This window comes from Melozone crissalis, unplaced genomic scaffold (assembly GCF_028551555.1).
Source record: "Melozone crissalis strain CALT ecotype California unplaced genomic scaffold, PUWL_Pcris_2 ptg000039l_1, whole genome shotgun sequence".
In the NCBI taxonomy this organism is placed as follows: domain Eukaryota; kingdom Metazoa; phylum Chordata; class Aves; order Passeriformes; family Passerellidae; genus Melozone; species Melozone crissalis.
The window spans coordinates 5,699,865-5,725,287 of NW_026535817.1; the positions used below are offsets into that span (position 1 = coordinate 5,699,865).

The 25,423-nt window shown below is 40.2% G+C and overlaps 2 protein-coding genes across 2 annotated transcripts; one reads left to right on the forward strand and one right to left on the reverse strand.

Moving 5' to 3' along the window:
- The first annotated feature begins 109 nt into the window (after nt 1-109).
- On the forward strand, nt 110-11,576 carry MFSD8 (major facilitator superfamily domain containing 8). Its single transcript, XM_054283826.1, has 12 exons — nt 110-222; nt 1,240-1,325; nt 2,232-2,275; nt 3,502-3,742; nt 4,576-4,689; nt 5,297-5,441; nt 6,025-6,083; nt 7,073-7,181; nt 8,209-8,343; nt 8,715-8,818; nt 8,907-9,166; nt 10,480-11,576. The coding sequence occupies exons 1-12, from the start codon at nt 116-118 to the stop codon at nt 10,693-10,695; spliced, it is 1,620 nt and encodes a 539-aa protein (XP_054139801.1). The 5' UTR covers nt 110-115; the 3' UTR covers nt 10,696-11,576.
- PLK4 (polo like kinase 4) lies at nt 11,570-24,596 on the reverse strand. The gene is made up of 16 exons (XM_054283825.1): nt 24,566-24,596; nt 24,064-24,159; nt 23,518-23,613; nt 23,307-23,421; nt 21,461-22,493; nt 19,869-19,969; nt 18,298-18,689; nt 17,751-17,855; nt 17,293-17,395; nt 16,701-16,850; nt 16,248-16,378; nt 15,771-15,862; nt 15,406-15,544; nt 14,375-14,515; nt 13,393-13,499; nt 11,570-13,002 (listed from the first exon to the last, which is right to left on the reverse strand). Exons 1-16 carry the CDS (start codon nt 24,593-24,595, stop codon nt 12,903-12,905), a joined length of 2,931 nt encoding a protein of 976 aa, XP_054139800.1. The 5' UTR covers nt 24,596; the 3' UTR covers nt 11,570-12,902.
- Between the last annotated feature and the right edge of the window lie 827 nt (nt 24,597-25,423).

The following is a 25,423-nucleotide window of genomic DNA, read 5'->3' on the forward strand; positions in this document are numbered from 1 at the left end:
GGGGACGGGGACGGCACGGACGGGACGCGGCTCACGCGCCCATGGCGCTCGCGTTCGGGCGTCCCCTGGCGGCGTGCGTGAGGCGGCCGCGGGCGGGGCCCGGCGCTGCGGGGCCATGGCGGCCGCGGGCTCCGCTCCGGAGGCGCGTCCCGACGGGCGGGAGCCGCTGCTGGGGTCCGCAGGGGTCACGGCGGATGAGGAGGAGGAGGAGGAGGAGAGCAGGTAAGAGCTGGTTCTGCTGTGCAGGGGCGCTGCGGGTGCACCGAGGAGCCGCCCGTGGGTGCCGGGTCCTTCCCCGCCCGTCACGGGCGGCCCGGCCCGGGGGGCGCTGCCCGGCCGGGGTCCCGGCCCAGCCGCCGTCCCCAGCGCTCCGGAGCTCGGAGCCCGTGTCCCGGAGCGCCCCGGGCCCGGCTGTGGGAGCGGGCCCGGGGGCCGCTTCCCTCTGCGGGAAAACGCAAACGCACTGCCTTGGGAAGTTGCTAAAAAACGCCCAGCGGGATTAATATACGGCAGAAGTCTGGGGGTTTAATAGCAGCCGTCGTGTGTGGGCAGCTGTTCGGCGCATGGGGGTTTTCCCCCGCTTCTGACAGCAAAACAAGTGTCATGAATTTAAAATCGCAGATTTAAGTTTAGGTACGACTCGCATAAACAGCGTTTGTCAACTATGTTTAGGCATCTGTATTCATAACCTGAGTCTGCATCATCTGAATAAACATTACTTTGTAACTTAGTTTGTAACTTCTGTTTTAATTTTTTTCAGGCCTTGCAATCTACAGCAGTATCTTTTATACACAGCTTTTACATTGTATGTTGTTATTTTCTCATCATAAAAACAGTCTGGCTGTAGCTTTTAGTCAAATCTAAGGATTGTTCAGGTTTGTGGTTCTTATAAGGTTACAGCTGTGAGGGGTTTAACACCCACTTTTTAAAGGTTTTATACTCCAAAGTGTCTATACAGAGTTTGCAGAACTGAAGACCTGCCTAGATCAAGATCTCTCTGTGTGACATTTGGTGTGTGATAGCATTTCTGTTATTTTGTTTGATTTGTCAATCTAGTATTTTTCCAGCAAAAATTAAATTCTTTATAGTCTTTGCTGAGTGGAAATCCACTCCTCCTTAACAAGGTACACAATTGCATTGAGAGATTGGTGAAAAATGTTTGCAGTGTCATGTGGGAGCAACTAGAAGAGGATCTGATAATGATTTCTTTCTCCCTCTTGCTTTTTGTTTGAAAACCAGGGATGTTGTGGAATCACAGGAGCATTATAAGAGCAGGTGGAGATCCATCTGGATCATGTACCTGACAATGTTTCTCAGCAGTGTAGGTGAGTAAATACACGTGGAATTTGGTGTTACTTGTTTAATTAATATACTTTGGTTTGAAAATAACAGGGTTTGAAAATTCCAGCTAGAGAGCTTCTTTGATGCCACTGTTCTAACCTCAGAAAAGGTGCATTGTTTGATTCTTTAAAAGAGAATGTCTGAATCTTAGCAAATCAAACAGAAAGTTATATTTGATAAGTAATAAAACTGCTTTTACACGAAGAGATGGATTACATAAGTGTGTGGCTTATGACTAGTTTGGTAGTGGCAAGGTAAGGGTATTGCTCAGAACCCAACAAAATAAAGATTGCACTTTTATCACCCAGAGTGAAACTTCTGGGCAATGAAAACAGAAATAACATGGAGTTCTTGAGTAAGATTTTTATGGGAGTGTATGCTGTCTATTTCAAAACATGTAACAAAACTTGTTTTCTCCTACTGGCCTTTGCATCTCCATTGCAGGATTAAATAACTCCCCCCAGAAACAAGAATTGATTTTTGACCTTTGATGATTTTCTGTGGGCCTAGAAATTATCTTGAAGTTGATAGGATACTTCAGTAACTCTTTTATTTATTATTATTATTAGCTAAAATCTCTGTGACTAATGAATACAGATATGTCAGTATATCAAGAAATTCTTTTTGCTTTGGGGACCTTGTTTTCTTTCCACTGGGAGGACAACATAGGAGGCTTTTTGTTTAGTGTGTATGCACCTATAAAATGAACTTTTGAAGATAGTTCCTCCTGACAGGAGGAATTAGCACTCCTTAAAAGAAGCAGGAAATGCACAGGTTTATTCTATAGGGGGTATAATACAGAATAATGGAGTTGTAATAACTGTTTCAGAAAAGAAAATTACTGATAAAAATGGCAAATAAAATAGCTTCATTTTTTTACTGTGTTACAGGTTTCTCTATTGTAATTATGTCTGTGTGGCCCTATCTCCAAAAGGTTTGTAAATATGGGGTGTTTTTTAAAATAATTAAGAACAGAAAACTCCTGCTCAGAAAGTAGATAATAGAAAACCTGGCATTTTATTTAGGAAAAGAAAAAGTAGAGGGAGGTGTGTGGCTTTAAGAGACTTTTATTCTGCCATGCACTTAGACAGCTTTTATTATTTCTTGCAAAATTGATAAAGGTACAATTGGTGAAGGTACATCATAATCCAGAAATGTTTGGTTTTCCAATCTCATGATTTCCTGGAGAGCAAATCAATAGAAGTCTTGTTATTAAAACCTAGTAGACAAGATTTGTCTGTGTTTTGGAAAAAAAAATAATAAAAGAGGAAAGTGAAGGTAGAAGTTGCTCTGTAGATATCACGTTTTTGCATAGAGATCTTGGTATTCCTAACAGGGGATAGCCATGGTTTATTTGGAGGTCTTAGATCTTAAATCTAAGATCTTAGATCTTAAACCTCTTAGATCTTAAAAGCAGCTCAGAAGTCCCTAAAACCTCTGTGCTAGGATTTCAGTGCCCCTGGAACTGTAGAAGGAACTTTTCAAATGCAAATTTGGGAGAGTATAACCTGGGCAGGGACTAGAGGTGTCACTGAAGGTGAGGCTGATGCTGAATTCTTGCAGAAAACAAGAAAATGCATTGCCAGCTGTTGCTATAGGATATGAAACAACACAACATGCACACACTGTTGTTTTTAAGGTGAAAAAAGGGAAGCTTATTTTTTGATTTAACACTTACAGATTTTTTAAAGTGACAGTGGATTGGTGGGTGAAAGTGCCACCTCTCCAATGACACTGGACAAACTAACAGTTTATCAAATTCCTTTTCTTCTAGAAAAGAATGCAAAATAATAAGTGATTCACAAAAAGCGTGTGAGAAAGTTTGCTACAAGAATGCAAACATCAGAAAATCTTAAAAAATGAGAGTGACAAGCAGTAAATCAGGACAGATTGAGGCATGTGCAGAGACAGTGACTCCTTGCTGCTGGCATGGAAGGTGCTGCCATGCTGCTCAAGGTCTGTCTCTAGCCCAGAACATCAAAATCTCCTGGAGTTTGCTGCAAGTGAGCCATTCCCAGGAAGCAAAGGGGGTTTTATTGGTTGGGTGCATTGCTGGAGAGAGTGAGCAATGCAAGGTTTATTACCCAGAGATAGATGACAGTGCAGAGTCCTTGGTGTGCCAGGTACTCATTCTCAGATCTGACCCTTGTGTTCCTGCAGATTGATCCAACAGCAGATGCCAGTTTCCTGGGCTGGATCATAGCTTCATACAGCATTGGCCAAATGGTTGCTTCTCCCCTCTTTGGCCTCTGGTCCAACCACAGGCCCAGGAGAGAGCCTCTGGTCATTTCCACTGCAATTTCAGTAGCTGCTAATTGTCTCTATGCCTATGTCCACGTGCCCCGTGGCCACAACAAGTACTACATGCTGACTGCCCGTGCTCTTGTGGGCTTTGGAGCAGGTAAACACAGCAGGATGTACATTTCTGGAAATTGTTACATTCTGTGTCTCGTGTAAGATGCTTAACATTAAGTTTTAATACCAGATTTATCATTATGTGACTGAGAACTCAATATTTAACAAAGCAAAGGGTTGGCCTGTAGTGGTTTGGAACAAAATTGTGTAATTGTGCTGTTGTGTAAAAATACTGGAGGGAGTGCTGGCTTTTATTACCTTGCAAAATCAGAATGCAACCCCTGAAATAAATGTCACTCAGCATTTAACAATATGAACTTGATATTTACATGAACACTTGCTTGGTTTTGGTTTTTTGAAGGCAATGTGGTTGTGGGTCAATAGTATATTGCAGGTGCCTATGAATGACTGCCATGGCCAACAGCAGTGCCTGCCAAGCAAACAAAGCCCTGAAATGAATGTCACTCAACATTTAACAATATGAACTTGATATTTACATGAACACTTCTTGGTTTGGGTTTTTTTTGAAGGCAATGTGTCTGTAGCTCAATAGTATATTGCAGGTGCCTATTCTGTGATAGAAAGAACAAGTGCCATGGCCAACACCAGTGCCTGCCAAGCAAACAAAGCCCTGAAATAAATGTCACCCAACATTTAACAATATGAACTTGATGCTTACATGAACACTTCTTGGTTTGGGTTTTTTTTGAGGGCAATGTGTCTGTAGCTCAATAGTATATTGCAGGTGCCTATGAATGACTGCCATGGCCAATACCAGTGCCTGCCAACCAAACAAAGCCCTGAAATAAATGTCACTCAACATTTAACAATATGAACTTGATGCTTACACGAACACTTCTTGGTTTGGGTTTTTTGCAGGCAATGTGGCCGTAGTTCGGTCGTATATTGCGGGTGCCACTTCTCTGACAGAAAGAACGAGTGCCATGGCCAACACCAGTGCCTGCCAAGCAGTTGGCTTCATATTAGGCCCAGGTAAAGCAAAATCTTCTTTCCTCACTTCTCTTACTTGAAATTGGGCATTGGAAGTAGGAATCCTCAGCAGCTGTATGCAGGGCATAGTTGCATGCATTTTATGGCATAGTTTGTCAGTGATATCAAGATTGAATAAATGGGGTCCACTAACCCATACTTCTCTAAGCCAGTATAAATGAAGCATTCTTGTCCAATTGCTCTGCACCAATCTAAAATTTAATTTAAACCTCACCCACTGCATCTTTTCTCTCTAGTTTGCCCTTAGCATGAGGCATAATCCAGTGCCAGGACCAATGTTTTCCATTAAGAGCAAGAAGAAAAAAAAAAAATTGTCTGTCTGCCAAGAAAATTGGTACAGTCAGAATTCAGTTCTATAAGTGTCATGATGCTGTTTATACTTTTTATTTTATGTAATCAAGTACTTTCCTGGCTAGCTGAGATCCCACTGGTATCCATTTTGTTTATTTAGAGTAGAAGTCTCAAAATGTAAAAGGTTTGACACGTATAACACTAAAATTTTACTTGGCAGTTAGAAAAACTTTTATTATGTGTTCTAATGTTTGCTTAATGATTCTCAAGATTTTCACAGTACATTGATGTTTTTAAGTTTTTCAGACATGTTTTACACTTATTGGAGAAGAAGGAGTAACGTGGAAATTCCTTTGTCTTCAGCTGAACATGTACACAACACCTGTGTTATTTGGAGCTCTCTTAGGAGTTATTAATATTATTCTCATCTTTGCCATATTCAGGTAATCAAGTAAAAAAAAAACCTTATAAATACCTTACCTTGTTTTGTGGGTGACTTGGAGCAAATGATATGCTGCTCAGCAGGAGGAGTAATAAACCTGCTAAAACTGTAAAACTCATTTTTTAAGTGTTTCTACCTTCTTTAATATCATTTTTTTTTCTGCTGCTCATAAAGGCATCTTGGTGATGTTATGGCTTGAATGTAAACTGATTTAAAAAGTTAGAGATATTGGACTATTAGGCTTGAAATAGTTTAATGTTGGTAGTTGCTGCCCATGTATTTTCTCTAAGGAGAAATTAGGTTGTCTGTAGGGATCTCAGTGTCTGTCTGTCCTTTTAGGATTCTCAGGGGACATTTTTTGTCATGATCCCACTGGTGCAAATGCATATGGATAGATGATATGCTCCCACTAGAATATTTCCTTTCTTGAATAGTGTTCACTGCAGTCAGGTGCCAGCTTTGTAGATGATGTTTAAAGGAGCTGCAAATAATTATCCTATAGATGATACCATTCACAATTATTTTAATAGAAACAGTAGATCAAATAAATGTGTGTATTAATAAAAAAAGTTTTACATTTCTAGGGAGCATCGAGTGGATGACATGGGACGCCAGTACAAAAGTATCAATTCTGATGGAGAAGGTACCAGTGTTTCTTGAAAACTTATTCTGTGATTTTCATTTTGAAGTACTCTCTTATTACATAAAAGCATTTAGAAGTAGTCTAAAGTTTGATGCACTTGGAAGCTGATGTGGAAAATAGGCTGCATCTCTCCCTAGCTGGTCCAGAAATTGCTTCATTTGTTGTGTTGTGCCCATGGTGCTGTCTGGTAACAAAGAAGGAAAAAAAAAAAAATTGTATGGATCCTTCCATATTTATTACAGCGACCTGATGAGGTCTCCAGGGTGAGAGAAGGATGAGAGTCTTGTTTGATGATCAGAAGGCTGGATTTATTGATATATGATATATAATACATTATAACTATACTAAAAAGAATATGAAGAGAAGTTGCAGAGGCTGCTAAGCTAAGAATAGAATAGAAAAGAATCCAAAAACAAGAGAGATCTCTGTCACTGTGTTCCAGAGAGCTTGCCCTGTGATTGGCCCTTAATTGCACACATGGAACATGAACCAATCACAGGTGCATCCTATTGCATTTCACAGCAGCTGATAATAATTGTTTACATTCTCTTTCTGGGGCCTCAGCTTCCCAGAAGATGCACAAATCCCAAAGAAAGGATTTCTATGAAAAAATGTCTGCGGCACATATTTTCATCCTGAGAATCCTGCTATGTAATTTTGACCTGTGAAGAGAACTTCTTGGTTTCCATTGTTCAGATATTTCAAGAAGTTTTGCTTATTTTGCTGTCACTCAAGATTCATTGGGAAAACAGACCATGTAACCAGTTTGGAAATCATTTTCTGTAATTGACAGTGGAATTGACATTTGAACAGCTCCATTTTGATGTAAAAACTTTATAATTTGAATGTCCAAGTGTAACTGCCTAGCTGCCCACCAACTTACATGCTAAATACTTGGAAGACCAAAGGAATCATTGCTGTTTGTAATTTTTGATGGTATCAGAAAAAGCTCAGTGTGCAGTTCAGGTAATTGTTTTGTGTTGCTGCAGGAAGTGATGTTCTGGATCAGAACACAGAAGGAAGCGTTGACCACGTTGCTGTGGTAGCACTCAACGTTCTCTTCTTTGTCATCCTGTTTGTGTTTGCTGTCTTTGAAACGTGAGTTTGTCTGTTCTCTCTCACAATATTCAGACATGTAGAGTAATTAGAGTGGGGGTGCATGTAAAGGCTTTTCTGTTCCACTCATCTTCCTAAGTAGAAGTCCAAAACCACAGGCTGTCAAGCTGATGTGCACTGATAATGTATCAAAGGTCAGTGATAACTGAAGTAACAAATTAAAGGTCAGCAATAACTAAAGATATGTACAGAATAGTACACACCTTTACCATATCTACCATATTTGTGCTAGAGAAATCATTAATATAAAAGCTTTTCAATGGAGGCAAACCCATATCCTCAGCTTTTTAAGTATTGGAAAAAAAAAAAAAGCTTAACTTAGGCTGGCTAAAATCTGCAGAGAAAACATGTTTTCAGTTGAGTACCTTATTCTTTATTTTTTGTTTTAGTTTTGTGTGATTTCTTGGTATGATTCTGATTATCTCCAAAAGCTTCAGTGCATCTTTTATTTCAGTAATGATTCAAACAATTTTTTTGATAGAGTTAATACAGTTGTGTTCTGAAATACACTGTTTTATATGACTGGGTTTTTTTTAGCTTAAAGATGTATGCTATTTACTCCCAAATTTTCTGTCTGTAAGAAAAAAAGTAAAACATAGCATCATTATCTCAGGCTCAAGTGTGTACTTCATTTTTTTATCTTAGGAAATACTTTGAATATATATGATTTATTCTGCAAGTTTTTTGAGCTCTAATGTAGTTAACATTTATTTTACAATTTGGCTTTGTCATGAGTTGCATTATTTTTAGAAAACTGAGGTTTCAGAGACTGGTTGGTTGCTAAAATTTAAACATTATCAAAATTATCATTTTTGTTCTCACAGGGTCTAATTTTTTTTTGTGTCTCTATTACTCTTGCTTAGTTTTCACTCCAACATTGTTTCATGAACTATCAGAAATAGATTAATGATGCTTCAGAGTATATTTGGTGTATACCAGATACTTGCATGGACACTAATGTATGGAAGAAGCTTTTCATGCTTACTGTATTTTTGTTCTGTCATTCCAGTATAGCTACTCCACTGACAATGGATATGTATTCCTGGACCAGGAAAGAAGCTGTTTTTTATAATGGAATAATCCTTAGTGTGATTGGCATTGAATCAGTTATTGTTTTCATGGTGGTTAAAACACTGTCCAAAAAGTAAGTTTTTTGGGATTTTGTTTCTTATGTTGGCTAAATGTAAAAAGTTTTATGGCAGGGCCAAATCTCTTACTCAAGTCTCTTACTGGTAATGAGTCTGGGTTTACTATAATGAAATACTTCCAATTCTGGCACAGCCTTGCTGTTGTGGTTGTTCTTCATTCTGTTAACATAACCCCCTCTTATTTGACTGTCTGTTCTCCTTGAATCACAAGAAAATTTGGTTTTAAGTTACTGGGATTTTGTAACTTTTCTTGCCAGTGTTTTGGTCACATATTGTTTCCACAAACGAATGGGGTGTGTCATTAGCAGCTACCTAAATTTTACATGAATTAAATGATACATTGAACTGCAATTTGATTGTTTGGCAGGACTGGTGAGCGTGCCATACTCCATGCAGGCTTACTGATTGTCTTGGTTGGATTCTTTATCTTACTGCCTTGGGGCAAGAAACTACCAAATATCCAGTGGCAAGGTATAGTTCAAGTCTTACCAACCACTTTCCTTTGAAGGCCTTTCATTGCACTTTTGTTCCTAATGATATGAATAACTTCTTTTGACAGAAATAAAGAACAACTCCATTCCCAGAACAGCCCCCAGTGAAATGTTAGCACCTTTCTGGAGTCTGCCTGAGCTGCAGCTGCCATCCAACCACACAGCAGAACCTGTGGGCTGCCCTGTCACACAGTCCTGGTGCCTCAACACTCCCATGATCTACCTGGCCCAGTACATCAGCTCTGATGTGCTCATAGGCTTGGGCTATCCTGTTTGCAATGTCATGTCCTACACTTTGTACTCCAAAGTCCTGGGACCAAAGCCTCAGGTAAGCACCATCCCTAAAAGCTTTGTGTCACTTGCTGTGCACTCTTTTTATTAGAATGAGAGATCTAGTTAAAATTCCTTTTGTCATCAACCAAATAATTAGCAGGGCAGAACTTTGCAGGGCAGAATAATAAATGTTTTAAGCAGGGCAGAACTTTGCAGGGCAGAATAATAAATGTTTTAAGCAGGGCAGAACTTTGCAGGAACTCCAATCTTTTTCAAAATCCAAGGCAAGTCTCTAGGGGAATTAGAAAGCAAGGCTTGTGCTACTTCTGAAAATCTTACAATGTGAAAATTTCATGACTGTTCTGGCAGAGTCCTCTTCCTAAATACCAATTATATATTTGGAATACCAGCATGGAATAATGTCTCTTACTAAGTTTATTATATAAACTAATAGTCTATATATAAACTAAATAATAATTTAGTTTATATATAGACTATTATAAAAACTAACTAAATAATATAATATATATTATATAGATAATTATATAACTAACTAAATAATATAATATAATATATATATATAATTATAATAACTAACTAACTAATAACTAACTAAAGTTTATTATATAGACTACTATAAAGACTACTACTAGACCCCCCAGTATGGGCATTTTTTAGTATACACCTAACTCTAGAAAAAAAGACATAAACGCAGTATTTTTAGAAGTTTTATTGTCAAACAAAGCATCTCTTCATTTAGCTTGCCCTCCACACTCACATCTCACATCCTTACCCTTGCTTGCTCAGAAATACTTCATGCACTTGCTGTTTTCTATAAGAAAAGCTAAGGTTAAAAAGTAGAGCTATTTTTTGTGTGCTGATAAACTGGATTTTCTTTCCATTCTTGTGTGGTGTTGGGGAGGTGAAGAGGTCATGTCTCTGTACTTTTCACTCAAAACTGTTCTAGCTTGTCAGGTAAAGTGTGTATTTATGAGCATAGGAATGAGCAAGTGACAGTGAAACACAGTAGCAAACTTACATTATTGCTTAACAAAACATTTTATCCCCTTTTTGCCCATTTTTTTCCTGTTATATTTTGGTGAAAGAGACTTAATGCTTTGAGCCAGAGCACAGCCCAAACTTATTTTTTGTTAGAAAGCATAGAGTACCTATGAGTGGAGCCTTGGAATAAAGCTTGGAGAGGCTGAGCAGTACTCTTGGAAACAAAGTAATCAGTGTCTTAATGAGTTAAGAAAGATAAGTGGTTGTTTAAATGCTTCTACATTTTCTAGTTAGGCTAATGACTTGGAATTAAAGGCAAGCTAAATAATGCCAGTATCACTTACATAAGCTTTTGATCTGCTGCAGGGTGTCTACATGGGATGGCTGACTGCCTCTGGAAGTGGAGCAAGGATCCTTGGGCCTGTGTTTGTGAGCCAAATCTACACTCACCTGGGGCCACGCTGGGCATTCAGCTTGATCTGTGCAGTAGTTGTAGCCTCTCTCTTACTCCTGGAGATAGTGTACAAGAGACTAATTGCATTTTCTGTCAGATATGGGAGGATGCAGGAAGAGAATTGTTAAATATGTATTTTAAAAAAGCCCCAAACAGTACAAACAAGCAGAAGTAATAGTTTATTACTGCTTTTGATTGAGGAGTACCTAACCACTGACCTTGTTGGCTGTGTGCTAAAAGCTGTACACCTGTACTTACACATTGACAGAACATTTAATTTGGTCATCCCCCAACACTGGTTACCCCTGCTGCAGCTGCCTTGTGTGTCCTGCTTTTCTGGCAGCAGAGGAAGGAATGTGACAGGTCAGAGCAATACCATGGCATGTTTGAAGTGTGTACAGTTGATGTGATGTACATGTGCACCGAGTGCAGCTGTGAAGGTCACAGGTTACGTGCATCCTTTCCAGAAAGAAGTAAATGAAATATTATCTTGATTCTGTGAATCAGGATTAGTAACTCTTTTTGCAACTACAAGATTAGTTGAGCTGCATGCACTTTGTATGGAGACAGCACTACTTGAGCAAACCTGATGTTGGGTTTGTTGGCTTGTAAGCACTGGTTAATACAGACATCTGCTTCTGGAGCCTGTTACATCTCCCCCAGGCGACAGAAACAGAGGAAGGGAGGTGCCCTGTGGGATTTGGGCCTTTCAGTTGACCAAGAGCCATTGAAAATCACTTTCAGCAGCTGTTACTTGAACTACAGTGAACCAAATGTGCAATTTTTCTGTTTTGCTGAATGCCTTTTTGTAGCAAGAAGAAAAACCTGCAGCATTGAAATATGCACAGCTTTTCTTAACTACAAGAAAAAATGTCTAAGCATAATAGTTGACACTTTTGTGCTTGGTGAGAATGAATGCACTGTGCCGAGCAGTGGTGGTTGATGAAGTGGAAGGAGAAAACTGGCTCCTGGGTGTTCACTGCTCTTTCTTCTGCTATTAGGGTACAAGAAACAGGAATTTACACTGTTTTAGTCATTCAGGCTTTATTTTAAAAAGTGAGATCTAATTTTCCTTCATAATGGGCCTAAGCTCATCTGGATGGGTTTGTTTAGCTCTTTTATTGCTACTGGGGAAAAAACTTCTGGAGTAACTCCAGTATGAGAGTTGTGGCTGCTGGCTAATGTCTCTACTGTTTGAATTTAATAAATGTAATTCTTATTCCTATGTCCTCAATTGTTCAAACACTAAGAAACTACTGAATTAAAAGATGATTTTTTCAATACTAACTGAAGGGGATACAGGAGTTTTATTCTTATGGGCTTTCATGCTACAGAATCACAAAATGTTGTCAAGGACGTTTTATATGCTAATTCATAGCAAGTGCTACTTGTATATTGTTCTGAAATGTTCCTAGTACTAAATTCTTTATTTGCAAGCTATTTCCTTGATTTGGACACGACAAAGCAACCAAAGTTCTGTCTTTTAAACAGCAGCTGAGCAAGGAGAACTGGCTTGGAGCAGTTCAGCTGTGCTGTGCTTGCACACAGCCAGCACCAGCTACTCTGAAACTCTTCATCAACATCATTTTGGATTTAAGTTCTTTTCCTGCCTGATAAGGAAGTCCTAGAGTATTTAAGTGCAGATACAAGCACCAGCAGGAGTGTTAGCACACCTGAAGCCAAATGCTTGGGAGAAAAACTGCTGTTAATGCTACTTCAGCTGTTTCAAGTATTACTCGATGGTAAAACAAGGTAAAACCACCTAGAGTTATTAATTCTTCTCCTTTAACATTACTTGACCATGAAACAAATAAATAGATCCAGGCAATTACCACTGCATTTATTTTTTTTTTTGTATAACATGCTTGTGCAGGGAAGTTTTAAGCTGCTGCTACAAAAAATAAAAACAGACTTATAAAACATATACATATTTACATATATTACTTGTAAGACATAAAAATATAAGTTATTTACAAATACAAATACTTGAACAGCACAGATGCATTTTCCTTGATTGTTGGCACTGAGTAAGCAGTGGAGTAAGAAAAAAAAAATAAAACAGATTCAGATTATTTCCAAAGACTTAAGACAGTCAAGAACTAAGTTTCTCAAAGCTTGGCTTGAGTGAGTTTATCCATCACTTTAATGAAAAATATGTTTTGGATGAGACTTCACACACAATTTGCTACACATAAAGAGAGCAACCCTCCCCTTCCTAGCTTTTTACCAGATTTTGGAAGAATCTCTGCATAGGCTGAGTAAGATCAGTCACTTGATGGGAAGCCAGTGAGTGAGTTTATTAAGCTCTTGTGCCATGACACCCGGTGTCCTTGAATCAGTGAGGAGCAGCTGGATTGGTAAACATGACAAGAATAGAAGACAGACAGTGCAGCTTCTCTTTGATGTATTCTGGCAACTTATCATCTTCTCCATACCTGCAGTGGCAAAGCAGCATAGAAAAACTGAGATGCTTCAATAATTTATTTCATGACAATATAGTTATTTCAAAACATGACTTTGCTCAAGCTCCCTGTTTTTAATACTACACATGAATAGTGGTTGCCCTCTGGAGACCAAGCAGATGCATTCCCAGCTTGTTTTAGTCATTTGTTATCCAGATAACAAATGAATATTTATTTGTTATCAGTTGGCTATGGGTGCTTCTCTTTATTTAAGGAGCTTCCATAAGCTAACCAACCATGAAGTGATGGCAGTGCTAAGGTTTAAAATTTACAGCCAGAGTCAGGAGCAGCTATGGAGTTGCCTGATGTACAGCAGCCTTGCACTGAGTGAGCTGGATGTTTTTGTGGCAGGAACAGACTCACCTGCTTGTCTGGCCCTCTGGAGAAGTGTAAGTGATGGAAGAGACACCTGCTTGGGCTACCAGCTGGGATCCATCATTGAACTGAACCCACACTGCTCCACTGGTCAGCTGAGGAGAGAGGTGACATTGTGGTTTGAGCATACAAAATACAAAATTACAAACCTAGAACTCTTCTAAGAATGGAAACTGAAAGCTTTTCAAAATTCCTAAGGGGACTTAGGTATTTTGTCAGTCTTTCAAAGAAAAAGATTGCATGGATTTTACTTTGGAGGAAGTAGTCTCATGCTGACTTCCTCAGGTTTCAGAGGCTTGGCTTTAGATATCCTTGTCAATACCAGATAAATGAAGCATTACCTTTAGCTTAACCACTCCTAAAAATATCTTATGAAGGGCCAAACACTAAAAAGAAGCCCATTTGTGAGAGATCACAGCTATACACAAATTAAACTTTATATATAATCAAGAGAACTTTTTCTGTTAGGAGAGGAAGCTTACTTTATCTGGATAGCCAAGAATGTTTTAAATTTAAAGCTTATCCAACAGAAAAGCAGAGGGAAGATGGCTTTGCAAGGAAACAGCTTCTCCTGCTGCAGAGGAAAATACATTTATCTTATATAGATCTGGTCTGTAGCTATTACAAACTCTGTCATGACACCTTTGTATCTGTATTAGTGAACAGAGAAGTGAAACAGTTTCAGTTTTTTACTAGAGTCAAATTTAAATGACAAAGGACACTGAAACAGGCAGTAATAGCCACAGGAAATACTGAGATACTGAACTATTATTTTGGTTTCTTCTACTTATGCAGTCCACTATGGTTTTTATCTAAGACACTTATTTAAAAGTATCTTTATGCATACAAATTTTAGACTTAAGCTGTAGTGCACAACTGAATGATTCCTCACAAATCAAGTTTCAATAAAAATAGATATCTCAACCTAGTAGGAAAAAGAACAGACATGCCTTCTTTATTAATTTCTCACCTGAGAAGCCCAACCAACATTTTTCACAAAAACAGATTTGACAAGCTGGGCTGAATTTGGGCTGCATTCCGTTGGATGAACAGAGGAGCAGGTCTTTTCAACAGTGTCAGTCAGAAATGTAGGCTTTTCACAGGGCACCACCTAAAAGCCAGAGATGCACAGAATGAACAGAATTAACAACCTTGGCATTCATCCTCCTGAGGGGCTGCAGTGGTCAGTGCCACCTGTTCATGTGTACAGACAGATTTAGCCTCCGTGCCTCATTTCACAGCATTACAGTAGAAAAACCCCACAGGGACACAACTTTTTGTTGTCAGTTCACTTCAGGCAGGTGGAAATGTGCAGGATTCTGTACTAGGGACGTGAACTACACAAAGAGATGCAGATCCTACAAATGCAGATTGATGTATACTCAACAAAGCTCACAACACAAACTCAGTGTGCCAAGGCCCCAGTATGATTCAGTCAGCTGAGGAAGTTTTATCAGGAACCAAAGCTTGGTGGGCCTTTTAAACAAACCAGATGAAATTGCTCACAAAGCCTTATTGGCTACACATATATTCTCACTTACCCTTTTCTTATATACACATTAAGACTTGATAATTTCAGAACAACAACATCAAGTGCCAATACTCTCTGTGACACCATTTGTTATACAGCACTGAGGGCACATCAGAGCTTTCAAACTAAAGACTGTTGTCTAACACAAATAAGCAATTTTCAAACTCTGTTCCCAGGGGGAATTTGTAGCAAAGTTTTGGAGTGTTCTGATTTTTCAGATGCTCTTAAATCCAGGTATCAAAATCCACATATTCTAGTCAGTATGCTCACAAATGGCTAATAAAAGCCCATGGCCATACAAATGTAATTCCATTAATTCAAGTAAAACAGCAACATGGGAGACTGGTACATGTAATTCCATTAATTCAAGTAAAACAGCAACATGGGAGACTGGTACATGTAATTCCATTAATTCAAGTAAAACAGCAGCATGGGAGACTGGTCTCCATGGTACATCCTTCTGTACTTACAGGAGCACAGTTTGGAGTCTGAACTGGAGTAGAACTGGCAGCCTGATTTCTATCCAATGCCACAACTTCTTTTGAATAGTTTGTCTTGTCCAACAGTGGAGGTGCTACAGCCAGTGGTGATTCAGTATTACCAGGTTTTCTGGAAAAATGATGAGAAAAACAGGGAAAAGGTCTGTCCAAAAGGGATTAAAGAAACAAATGAGGAGACAGCTCTTCCTTCATTTTACCATGGACTCTCCAAAGCACCTGATGGCAGGAGTTTTCTACAGAACTGTTTTTCAGTTCATGTACATAAGTATGCAATAAATATTCAATAAATACATAAATATTCGAATACATCGGTATTTTGAACTGAAAGATATTACCTTCCAACAATTATTGGAAAAAATGGAGCACTTCCACTCCTTTTCTCTTCTTCCAAAACAGCACATTCCAGTGCAAGGCATATACGATGTCCCTGAAAAGAGGAGTTTATTCAAGTTTTAAATTAAGACTTATATAACTATTTCCTACACATTTACTGTGGCAAGTGAGGCCACCTAAGGAAACTTCAACAGTACTGAATTTTTCAAGTTGTATAAAGCAGCTTCATTTGTAGTGTTTAATCCTTTTACCAGACAGACAAACCTGCTTTACACACCAGTAAGAATTTCCCTTCAGTCTTGCTTGTGAGGGATTGTAACCATCACCTCTACTCTGATATTTGCTCTTCCAGAAAACATCACCCTCCCTCTTTAATAGTGCAATGAAAAACATGCAGAGCAACACAGGAGGCACATTTGTGAAAGGGAAGGTGAATTTTCAGGCAGATGCTTGGAAAGGGTCTGTGTAAAACACCTCACCTCATTGGCATGATCCATATAAGCCTGGATTTCCTTCTTCAACCCTGCTTGGCTTTCTCCTTTCAAAGTGAAGGATTTCCCTGACTTTTCAATCACACGAGTTACGCCAGCTGTCTTATGGATCTTTGCTCCTGCAAGAAAATGTGAATACTTTCAGTGTGAGCTGTAGAAAATAACAGTTCAACCATGGAAATAAGAGCTCATGAATAAAACCAAAGTATAATTCAAATCACACTTTTGCAACATGTACTTCCTGAAAAAAATATCACTAAGGAATTAAAGAATCAACTAAATCTACAAGTGCTAAAATAAAGGCAGGGTGTCCAAAAAACTGCTTATAGTGCACTATTTTCTTCAAACTGGAGTGCTGGTTGTTTAGTGTTGGGTAATATTTTAGTGCAGCCCTAAAATGATGATTTAGCTATTAGCATAACTGCAAAAATGAATACATACCATCATAAAAACAAATTTCAACATCTGCAGGGGGTGAATTTTCCATCAACATGCACTTGGCATATCTTGTATAAAATGTCACTTTGGGGGTTTTTGTTCTCACCAACTGCACAAACTTAGCTGCATACTGGTATTTTTTCCAGTACTTTTCTAAAAAAGAAAATTTAGAATTTAGCAGATTAAACACTCATGCAGCAGCTTGAAGAGAAGTAATTTAAATTATATATTTGATAGCTGAAAGTTGTGAGTAGTATTTAAGTACTTGACAGGCATGTTTAGAGAAACTGACTTATTTCCACCAACAGCTCCTGGTATGAATGAGGAAAATATTAGAAGAGTTTTAATTTTAATACACTACATTATAAAGGGGAGACTCTTTAAAGCTTCCATATAAAAGGAATCAAAACCTGTGGGTTACACTTCCTTGTGACATTTCAAAACATTTTCCAGTTAAACTGTAGTTTAAATCTAATTCTGAAAGGAGTTTTACCTCAGAGTTATCTGAAAAGTAATAGATAAAAGCTAGAAAGTCACAAGATTCACTTAAAATATCACATTAATCATGATAATTTTTAAGTAAATTTCAGGTTACCTGGCAAGTTGTCAAAATTATATGTGCAGATGCCTTCAGGAGGAGGAGGAGGTCTGTCATCAAGAAGGAAACCTCTTCCTTCATTTGGATGATAAACTGCAATCTACAAAAAGGGAACAAAAATTGTGTGTAGTTGCAACTTACTACAGCACTGTGCACTTTTAACAGTAATGGAAATAACTCACATTTTAATTAAGCTCTATTCCTCTAAGTAATTATTTAACAGCAGCACTTCTTCACCAATACTTCACCTATTCCAAAAGTCAAGTCCAATTTCTTTCTGAAATAATTGCTTGCTCCTTGTATTTATATGGCTTTATTATGGAGGGGCAGAGTTTACAGCTGTGCATATATAAACAGAGGATTTCAAAAGAAATCATCACTTCAAAAGGAAAAACCAGCTCTGAATGAACTCCAAGCACTTCATAAAACAGTGAAGAGATCAAAAATGTACTCACCACATTTCCATCACAAGATATTCTGAGAACTTCTTTCACAAGTTCCTGCGAGCGGTGTTCTTTCAGAAACTCCATACACACTTCCCCAGTATCCAGAATGCTCACCTAAAATATATTAAACATAATTTACTTTCTGCAAAAGGTAAGATACCACTTTTTTCCCCCCCACAAATGCTTTAGTAAATGTTTTTATTTTTCCTGAAATGCCCTTCAAACAGACAAATGCCTCTTACAGTAACTTTTGTTATTAGTGCTTTAGTATTTTATTTTTTTTAAAAGCAGAGCACTTCAAGATGACTGAAGGGTATCAGCCTGGTAACTGAGGGTGAGGCTTCTTAAAAGCAAACACAGACAGGTCTGCTCTATCATGCTTTAAGTATTCTCTATACAAAAGCTAAGATGTATCTTACTACTATGATTTTAAATGAAATTATCCTAGATTCACTTTCCTAAAAACATCTATTTCTATTTTACCAAGTGATTTTTAAGAGGCAGTCACACCATATTAAGCACTTCAGTTGTTCCCATTTTCAGAACTGGTCCTTACCACTGCATTTTTGGTTTTCTGCCTGATGGGTTTCAGCCTGTGAGCAGTGAGAGGTGACACAACACTCCTCAGTGTAGGTTTCTGGTGTGCTGATGGTTCTTGGCCACAAGTTTGCTTTTGCTCTGGAGCTGACCAAAGGCCACATGTCCCTCTGGAGTTCAGCCAGAGGCCAGGCTGAACTTTCTCATTTTTGCAGACAACTCCAGGGATGCATTGCTTTGGGTTTCTCTGGTTTAAAGAGTGTGGGCAGTCCCCAGATGCTCCATGGCTCCTGATGTCTTTTAGGGTGTTCCATGCACTCCTTGGTGCATCCTGCTGCACATCCAGGTGGTACCCAAAGCCTCCCTGTGGGTTACTCTTGGCACTCAGCTCTGCAGGTGGCCCCAGAGCATCTGAAAGCACCACAAAGGACATGGCAGATTCAGAGTCAGAGCCAGAAGGAAAAAATTCTACTATAGCATAAAAGCTTTTGAAGGGATTGCCTTAGAAGGCTTATTTAAGGGAAGAATGGGATTTCTTTAATTCTCAGGCCTTTTACCAACGGTAGCAAAATTACAGTGCTACATGAAGCTGCTCCTACATTGCAGTTATAATGGTCTTCAGTTTTTACATATCAAATAATTTTTCGGAATAATTTATAAACAAAATTCTAGGACTTCAAATAGATTCTTATACAAGAAGTAGTTTAATTTGGTGAAAAGCAGCTTATTTACCATTCAGATAACCACTAGTAGCAAATTTCATATAAGTTGCAGTTGATCTAACGAATGTTTTACCATCTCCCAGAGGTTTTAGTACTCAAAATGTTAAATGCATACTATAAAACCCTTCTTCTATTTTCAAAATTCTTGTATTTATTTCTTGTAAACATCTGGTTTTATATTTAACCTTCCTATAACTCCTTCCCTAGTTTTGATATTTAAGTCCTTGATCAACTTTCACCTCACCCACATCATTATTTTGCTCCTTCTGCTGTGTGGCTGAACAGTTGAGAAGGGACCAAAAATTAAATAGGATTATTCAGACCATATGTTCTCTGATTCCAAATCCCTGTAGACAGGAAGGGAAGGAGTCCAGTAACATCAAACCAAAAAAGGCCAGAATGGTTTTATGGTTTATTCTTATGATTAAATTACTTGATTTGTAAATGATGTAATATGATGCACAACAAAGAACACCTCCTTCCCTTCTGTGTCTTTGTCCTTTCCTCCACCCATCCTTCTGCAGCCTTATTATCTTTCTCATTCATTGAGATCCCATCTTCTCTTATTTAATTGTAATTGCACAACTAAATTAATTGGGCTTTCAAGTCACCTGCTAGTATTTTGTCATATATTTACTCTGACATATTTACACAACAGGGTCTAAAATTCTGATTTCCTCCTTGTTTTGGTTTTTTTTGTTTGTTTATTTTTTTGCTAAAATAGTAGTAGAAAACAACAAGCTTGTTTTAGGAAACTATATATTCAAATTCAATGTACAAAGATATAAAAGAAGAATAGAAAATCTCACTGAAACTAACAGAAGTCTTTCACTTGACTGCAAAAATACAGAAGTGATGAGTAACACACCATTTGTTTGCATGCTTCCAAGCCACTGCTGCATGGTCTCAGCCTGGGACTTCTGCTCTAACAAACCAACCTGGGGCTTCACTGGGCACAGATAATTTGGGCTACAAAATAAAAGTTACACACATAATCAAGCTTGCATCAAAGACACTTGCACAACAAAAATTAAAATGCTGCAGCTGCAGAAACCACAACACTTAGAACATTTAGGAAACGCAGGTGGCATTTTGTAGCTCTAGGCAGCAAAGAAGGGGCTTCTTTTTATTTTATTTTCAAGTAAAATAATTTCCAAATGGAATGAAAAGTGATGATAATGCTGCCAGCAGTAGCTGTTCTTACATCTAGCCCTTAATTCACAGCCTTGGAGAAGACCCAGTGATGGCATGCATAACAAACATGCAGCTCCAAGATGCCAATCCAACCACCCAAAATAAACTGAATTTGTATAAAATACAGCCAAACCCAGAAATTATAATGATGTTTTACCAGTTTTTTAGATGATCACATATATGTAGCCACAGATGACAGAATGCATGTGTTGAAGGATAAAGAATACACACAAAACCAGTTACTGCAGAGTCACTGATCTGCTGTAAATTCACACTAATCTCTGAGGTTTTTTAATCTCCATAGCCTGAACCTGTCTGCACTTTCTTGTAGTGATGATGACTGCTTCACCATTGGCAAGGGCTCATTTATCAGCAAAACCACCCCAAAACCACAGAATATAAATCATCAAATTCAAGTCTTAGGACTTGCATTTAAGATTTTGCTGTGCAAGCTATCTACGGGTGTAAGAGGCTTTCCTATAATCAATTATTATTTAAAAAAAAAAGTTGTAACCATTAAGTTAATCCCACACATTAATATCCTCTCATGTTTACATTCAGCATGGCTTTGTGAAGTCATGGGGAACAAAAGTAAGCATGAAGTAACATTTGTATAAACTTGTGATTTATCAAACATTTCTCATACTAGAAAGAATGCACATGCCCACTGAACTTTGCTTATGTCATACACCTGAGAACAGTCAAGAAAAACTTCTTACTGCATTTACTTTTTTTTCAGTTTCTTGTTTGTCTTTTCCTTGAACTGATTTGCAAAGAGAAAACACAGGAAATTATGCCAGTTCTTCATGTGGAGAGAAATGCAGGAACTAAGATATGGAAGTCCTTATATTAAAACAGAAAATCCTTCTTTTGATATTCTGCTCATAGAAAGTCTATAGAAAAGGAGCCAGGATTTTCACAGAGAAGTTAAAAATAAGTACAGGACTCAATTTCAGATAATTATCTATGATTGACACCTTCCCTCTGAACCTCTGAACACATCTCTATAATCTATTGCCTAATCTTTACTAAATTTTTGTTTTATCCTCTCCAAGCATAAATAAAAATCACCTCAAGAGATGAGCAAGTAAAAATGTTGACAATTGCACTTTGAATGCCTTCTCCCTTCATCTGTCTCTTCTACAAAGAACAATCAGCAAGACTCTCTACTACAATTACTGTGGGGAAAGAAATCAACATGTTGCAAGCGGAAAGAAGACAATAAAGGAGCTCTAAATTTCATCTGAATAGAAAACTGATTCTTACTGTGGTTGATCTTTTACAGGTGGAGATATCTGCTCTTCAAAAGAACCAGAAGTACTGGAAGTCTTCTCCTTAAATATTTCTCCTATATCAGTATAGCTGTTGGCAGGTGAAAAGTATTCTGTGTTGTCCCTTGCTCCTATTTTAGGCTTGGAAAGCACTTCCAAGGAGTGACAGCGATCCATGAGGTTGGAGATGCCCTGAGTGTGGCTGTGGGACGTGCCAGACCTGTCTGAGGAGTGGGCTCTCCGGAGGTAGCGCGAATGCGGCCTCTCCTCAGCAGCCTGCGTGCTTCTTCCCCTGCCACTCACTCCAGTTTCCTTTCCCTGAATTCCCCACTGTTGGAAAGAACCACTCCCATCTCCTGATGAATTTGTACTGGAATTCTTGTTTGTAGGAAAAAAAGTGATTTTATTTGGGAGCGGCTGTCCGACTAACAGCTTCTTCTTTTCCTTCAAGCTACCACTGGTACTGATGCTGGAAGAGCCCATGAAGGTCGTAGAGATGGTGGCATTGCCACTGTCCATGGAATCCTCTGAGCTCCCCAGATCTCTGCTTCGTGCAGAGCCACCCCTGGCCATGAAAGGATGATCCAAGACGGAGGAAAGGCTCAAGCGATCGGCGGGGTTTTTGCGCAGTAGCCTGTGGATGAGGTCCTGTGCCTCTCTGGACAGGAAGGCTGGCATCTCATAATCTGCCAGCACCACTTTGTTCAGCGTGTTCCTGACAGTGTCTGTGTCAAAAGGTGGCTTGCCAATGAGCAGGGTGTAAAACATGCAGCCCAGAGACCACACGTCCGACTCCAGCCCGTGCGGGCTCCTCGTGGCGATCTCCGGGGAGATGTAATTGGGAGTTCCACACATGGTGTAATGCTTCTCATGAGGCATCTTCAGCTGAGTGGCCAAGCCAAAATCAGCAATCTTGACGTTCATGTTGCTGGTGAGTAAGATATTGGAGAGGGTGAGGTCCCGGTGCAGGATTCCGTGGGAATGGAGGTACAGCATGCCCGTGATAATCTGGTGCAGGAAGTGTCGCGCTGTCAAAACAGAACCACACGTTGCACTCTTAGATTTGAAATCCTAGCTCTGGAGATAACTCAGCTTTAAGCCTGCTATTTGTCTTGCTTCTATTTTTTCTTAGGTGCCAGACTAGTGAAACTGGAATTACCTTTCTGCTTTAAACAAAATGGCCCAACTTCGTTCTTTATGTAACACAGGAAACAGGACTGGAAATATTTTCAATTGGCCCAAACTTTCTCAAATTAGATTCTTAAGAATCAAAGCCAGATACAAATTAAACTAGTGATGCCTTCATAGCAATACCCCATTAATCCAGTCCTGTAGCCTAGGTCCCAAAAAATCCCTATCTATAGCAGAATCATGGAATTAAATCAGAAACTGATAGAGAAGCAGGTAAGCAGGAAACTTCTTAAGCAGGTAAGAAGTTCTTCTCAGTAAGAAGAACTGAGTGAGAATCGAGCAGTGAGGTGAGTCTGGAAGCAGTAAAGGCAGAAGTTGCCAATTTTCCTGTTCTTCTTTCCTCTTCCTATTTTAGCCTATATTTCAACAGAATTTTAAGTACAAAGGTAAGCTCTACTTTCTCTCTTTATCTGCCTTCTAAGATCACCATGTGTTTATACTCCATATAGCACAAAAAGAATCAAATGTATATAGAAATACAGGTGAATACATACACAATAATAATCAATCTTTAGATTATCACTTACCACAAGATTTTAAGGTATAGAAACTGTGATGGCAGGTTTAAACACTCTTCCTCTAGAATTTAATATTTATTAATATTAATAATTAGTAATGCAGACAGCTCCACAGACCAAAAAAAATCTCACCTTCATCTTCTGAAAAGGGTTTCTTTCTGTTCTTTATGTATCTGCTCATTTCGCCATTGTGACATATCTCAAGTATCAAGTACACATAGTTGCTATCTTCAAAATAGTTATAAAGCTGGAAAAAAAAGACAATGAAAAAATGAAATTCCATTTTGTAGACCCTGCAGCAAGTCACATATACAGCCCTCTCCACAAACCCCAAGGTTCTTACCTCGAGTATAGATGGATGCTTTAGCTGACAATGTATTTTCACCTCATTCTGAACCCTCTGTACCATTCCAACTTTGTGCATGGCTTTTTTGTCTATCTGTAAGTGGATCACAGCATAACTTAAGATGTTCAGTGCATGTTTGCCTGGCAATTTTTAAATATAAAGTTTTCACATAGTTTAACTTAATGCACTCTTTTAATGATCAAGTCTTGTAGATAATTGGAGGAACACCACAACTGAAAGCAGTCAAGTGATAACATTACCAACACTAACGCTTATGAATATTTTTTCTGAAATACTTAAGCAGAGAAACCTAAATCTCATTTTGCTACACAGATAGGCTAAATGTAGCCAACACCAAAAAGCATTTCTATTAGATATTAAATCTTTTTCGTTGCGCATCTTTCAGGATCGAGTCGCGATCTCAATGCCCGTTATTTACAAACACTCAACCCAAACACCAGCGCCCAACTGCACAACCCCAGCCTGTTGCAACTTTGCATTCGGTCTCTAAGGAGACGGATACTTTCTGGCCGCCTGCCTTACCATTTTGATGGCCACTTCCAGGCCGGTTTTCAGGGACACTGCTCTGTAGACCCCCGCGAAGGAGCCCTTCCCCAGGAGGTTCCCCACCTTGAAATCCTGCAAGACCAACAAACCGCGCGGGTTAGCCGGGGCTTCGGCACTCAAACCTCGCAGCTCCCCTCTCGAAGCGGACCCTCCGGGGAGTCCCCGCACCCCCGAGATCCGGCAAACCCGAGGCGAACCGGGGCTACCTGCAGGGAGCTCTCCGGGGCGCGGCGGCGGCGGGGCCCGGCCGGCCCGCACAGCCACCCCCGCCGCATCCTCCTGCCGGCACCGCGCTGCCGCTGCCCGGCCCGGCGCGGCCTTCCCGCCGCCGCTCCCGCCGCGGCTCCCGGGACGCGGGATACCCCCGCCCCCGGCTGCCATGGCAGCGCCGCTCCCCGCCGACACGTGGGGCCGAGGCGAAGGCGCGGGAGGAACGGCGCTCCCACCAACCCGCGCCCCGAGGGGCTGCGCGCCGCACCTCTATCCTCTCGCCGATGCAGGTCGCCATGGCGCCGGCCGTTCTCCCTCGGGTCCCGCTACCGGTCGTGCCGAGAGCCTGGGGCGCGCTTAACCCATCAGGGCGCCCCGGGCCGCCCGCCGCGGCGCAGCCCCGCTCGCTCCCGGGCCCGGGGGCGGCCGCTCCGCGCCCCCCCCGCCGACATTTTGAAAAGTCGCGCCGTTACCCCCCGGCCCCGCCCCGACCCGGGACGAGGCTGCGTCTGACGCAAGCGCGTCACGCAGCGGCCGGGCTGGGAGGGGAAATGAGCCGTCGCGCATGCGCGGGGCGGGGCGTGCTCGGTCAGCCGTTAGAGCGCGTGCGCCGTGAGGGGAGCGCGTGCCCCCTCAGCCTGGGGCGTCCCGCCATGGGGGAGTCCTGGAATATTTTGGGGTTGTCCCGAAGGTCCTCTGGTTACAATCCCCGCTGCCAGGGGCAAGGACACGCCCCCTAGATCAAGTTATTTGAATTGGTTAAGGCTGGGGAAAATATTTTTATTTTTGTTGGTTTCGATTTGCCCCCTGAATTATCCCACCTCATAAGCATCTTGTTGTCTCCTGTAGCAGGGGAATGCTCCCGATGTTATTTTCGCTAGGGATGCACGGAGTGATTTAGCACATCAGCTTCTCCAGTGTTTGCCAGCTTGTGGCTGTAAACTCAAGCAGTTCCTCCACGACCAGTCAAATTTCATTGTTGGAATAAAATACAGCTAAAATCAAGCTGCACTTTCTCCTTCATGGGTCTAAGATGGATTGTGCATAAGCGTTTGTGTAAATCGCTGAGAATCCTTACAGATAAACCAGGAGCCGTGCAAGTTATATCACTGGCTTGTGTAACTAG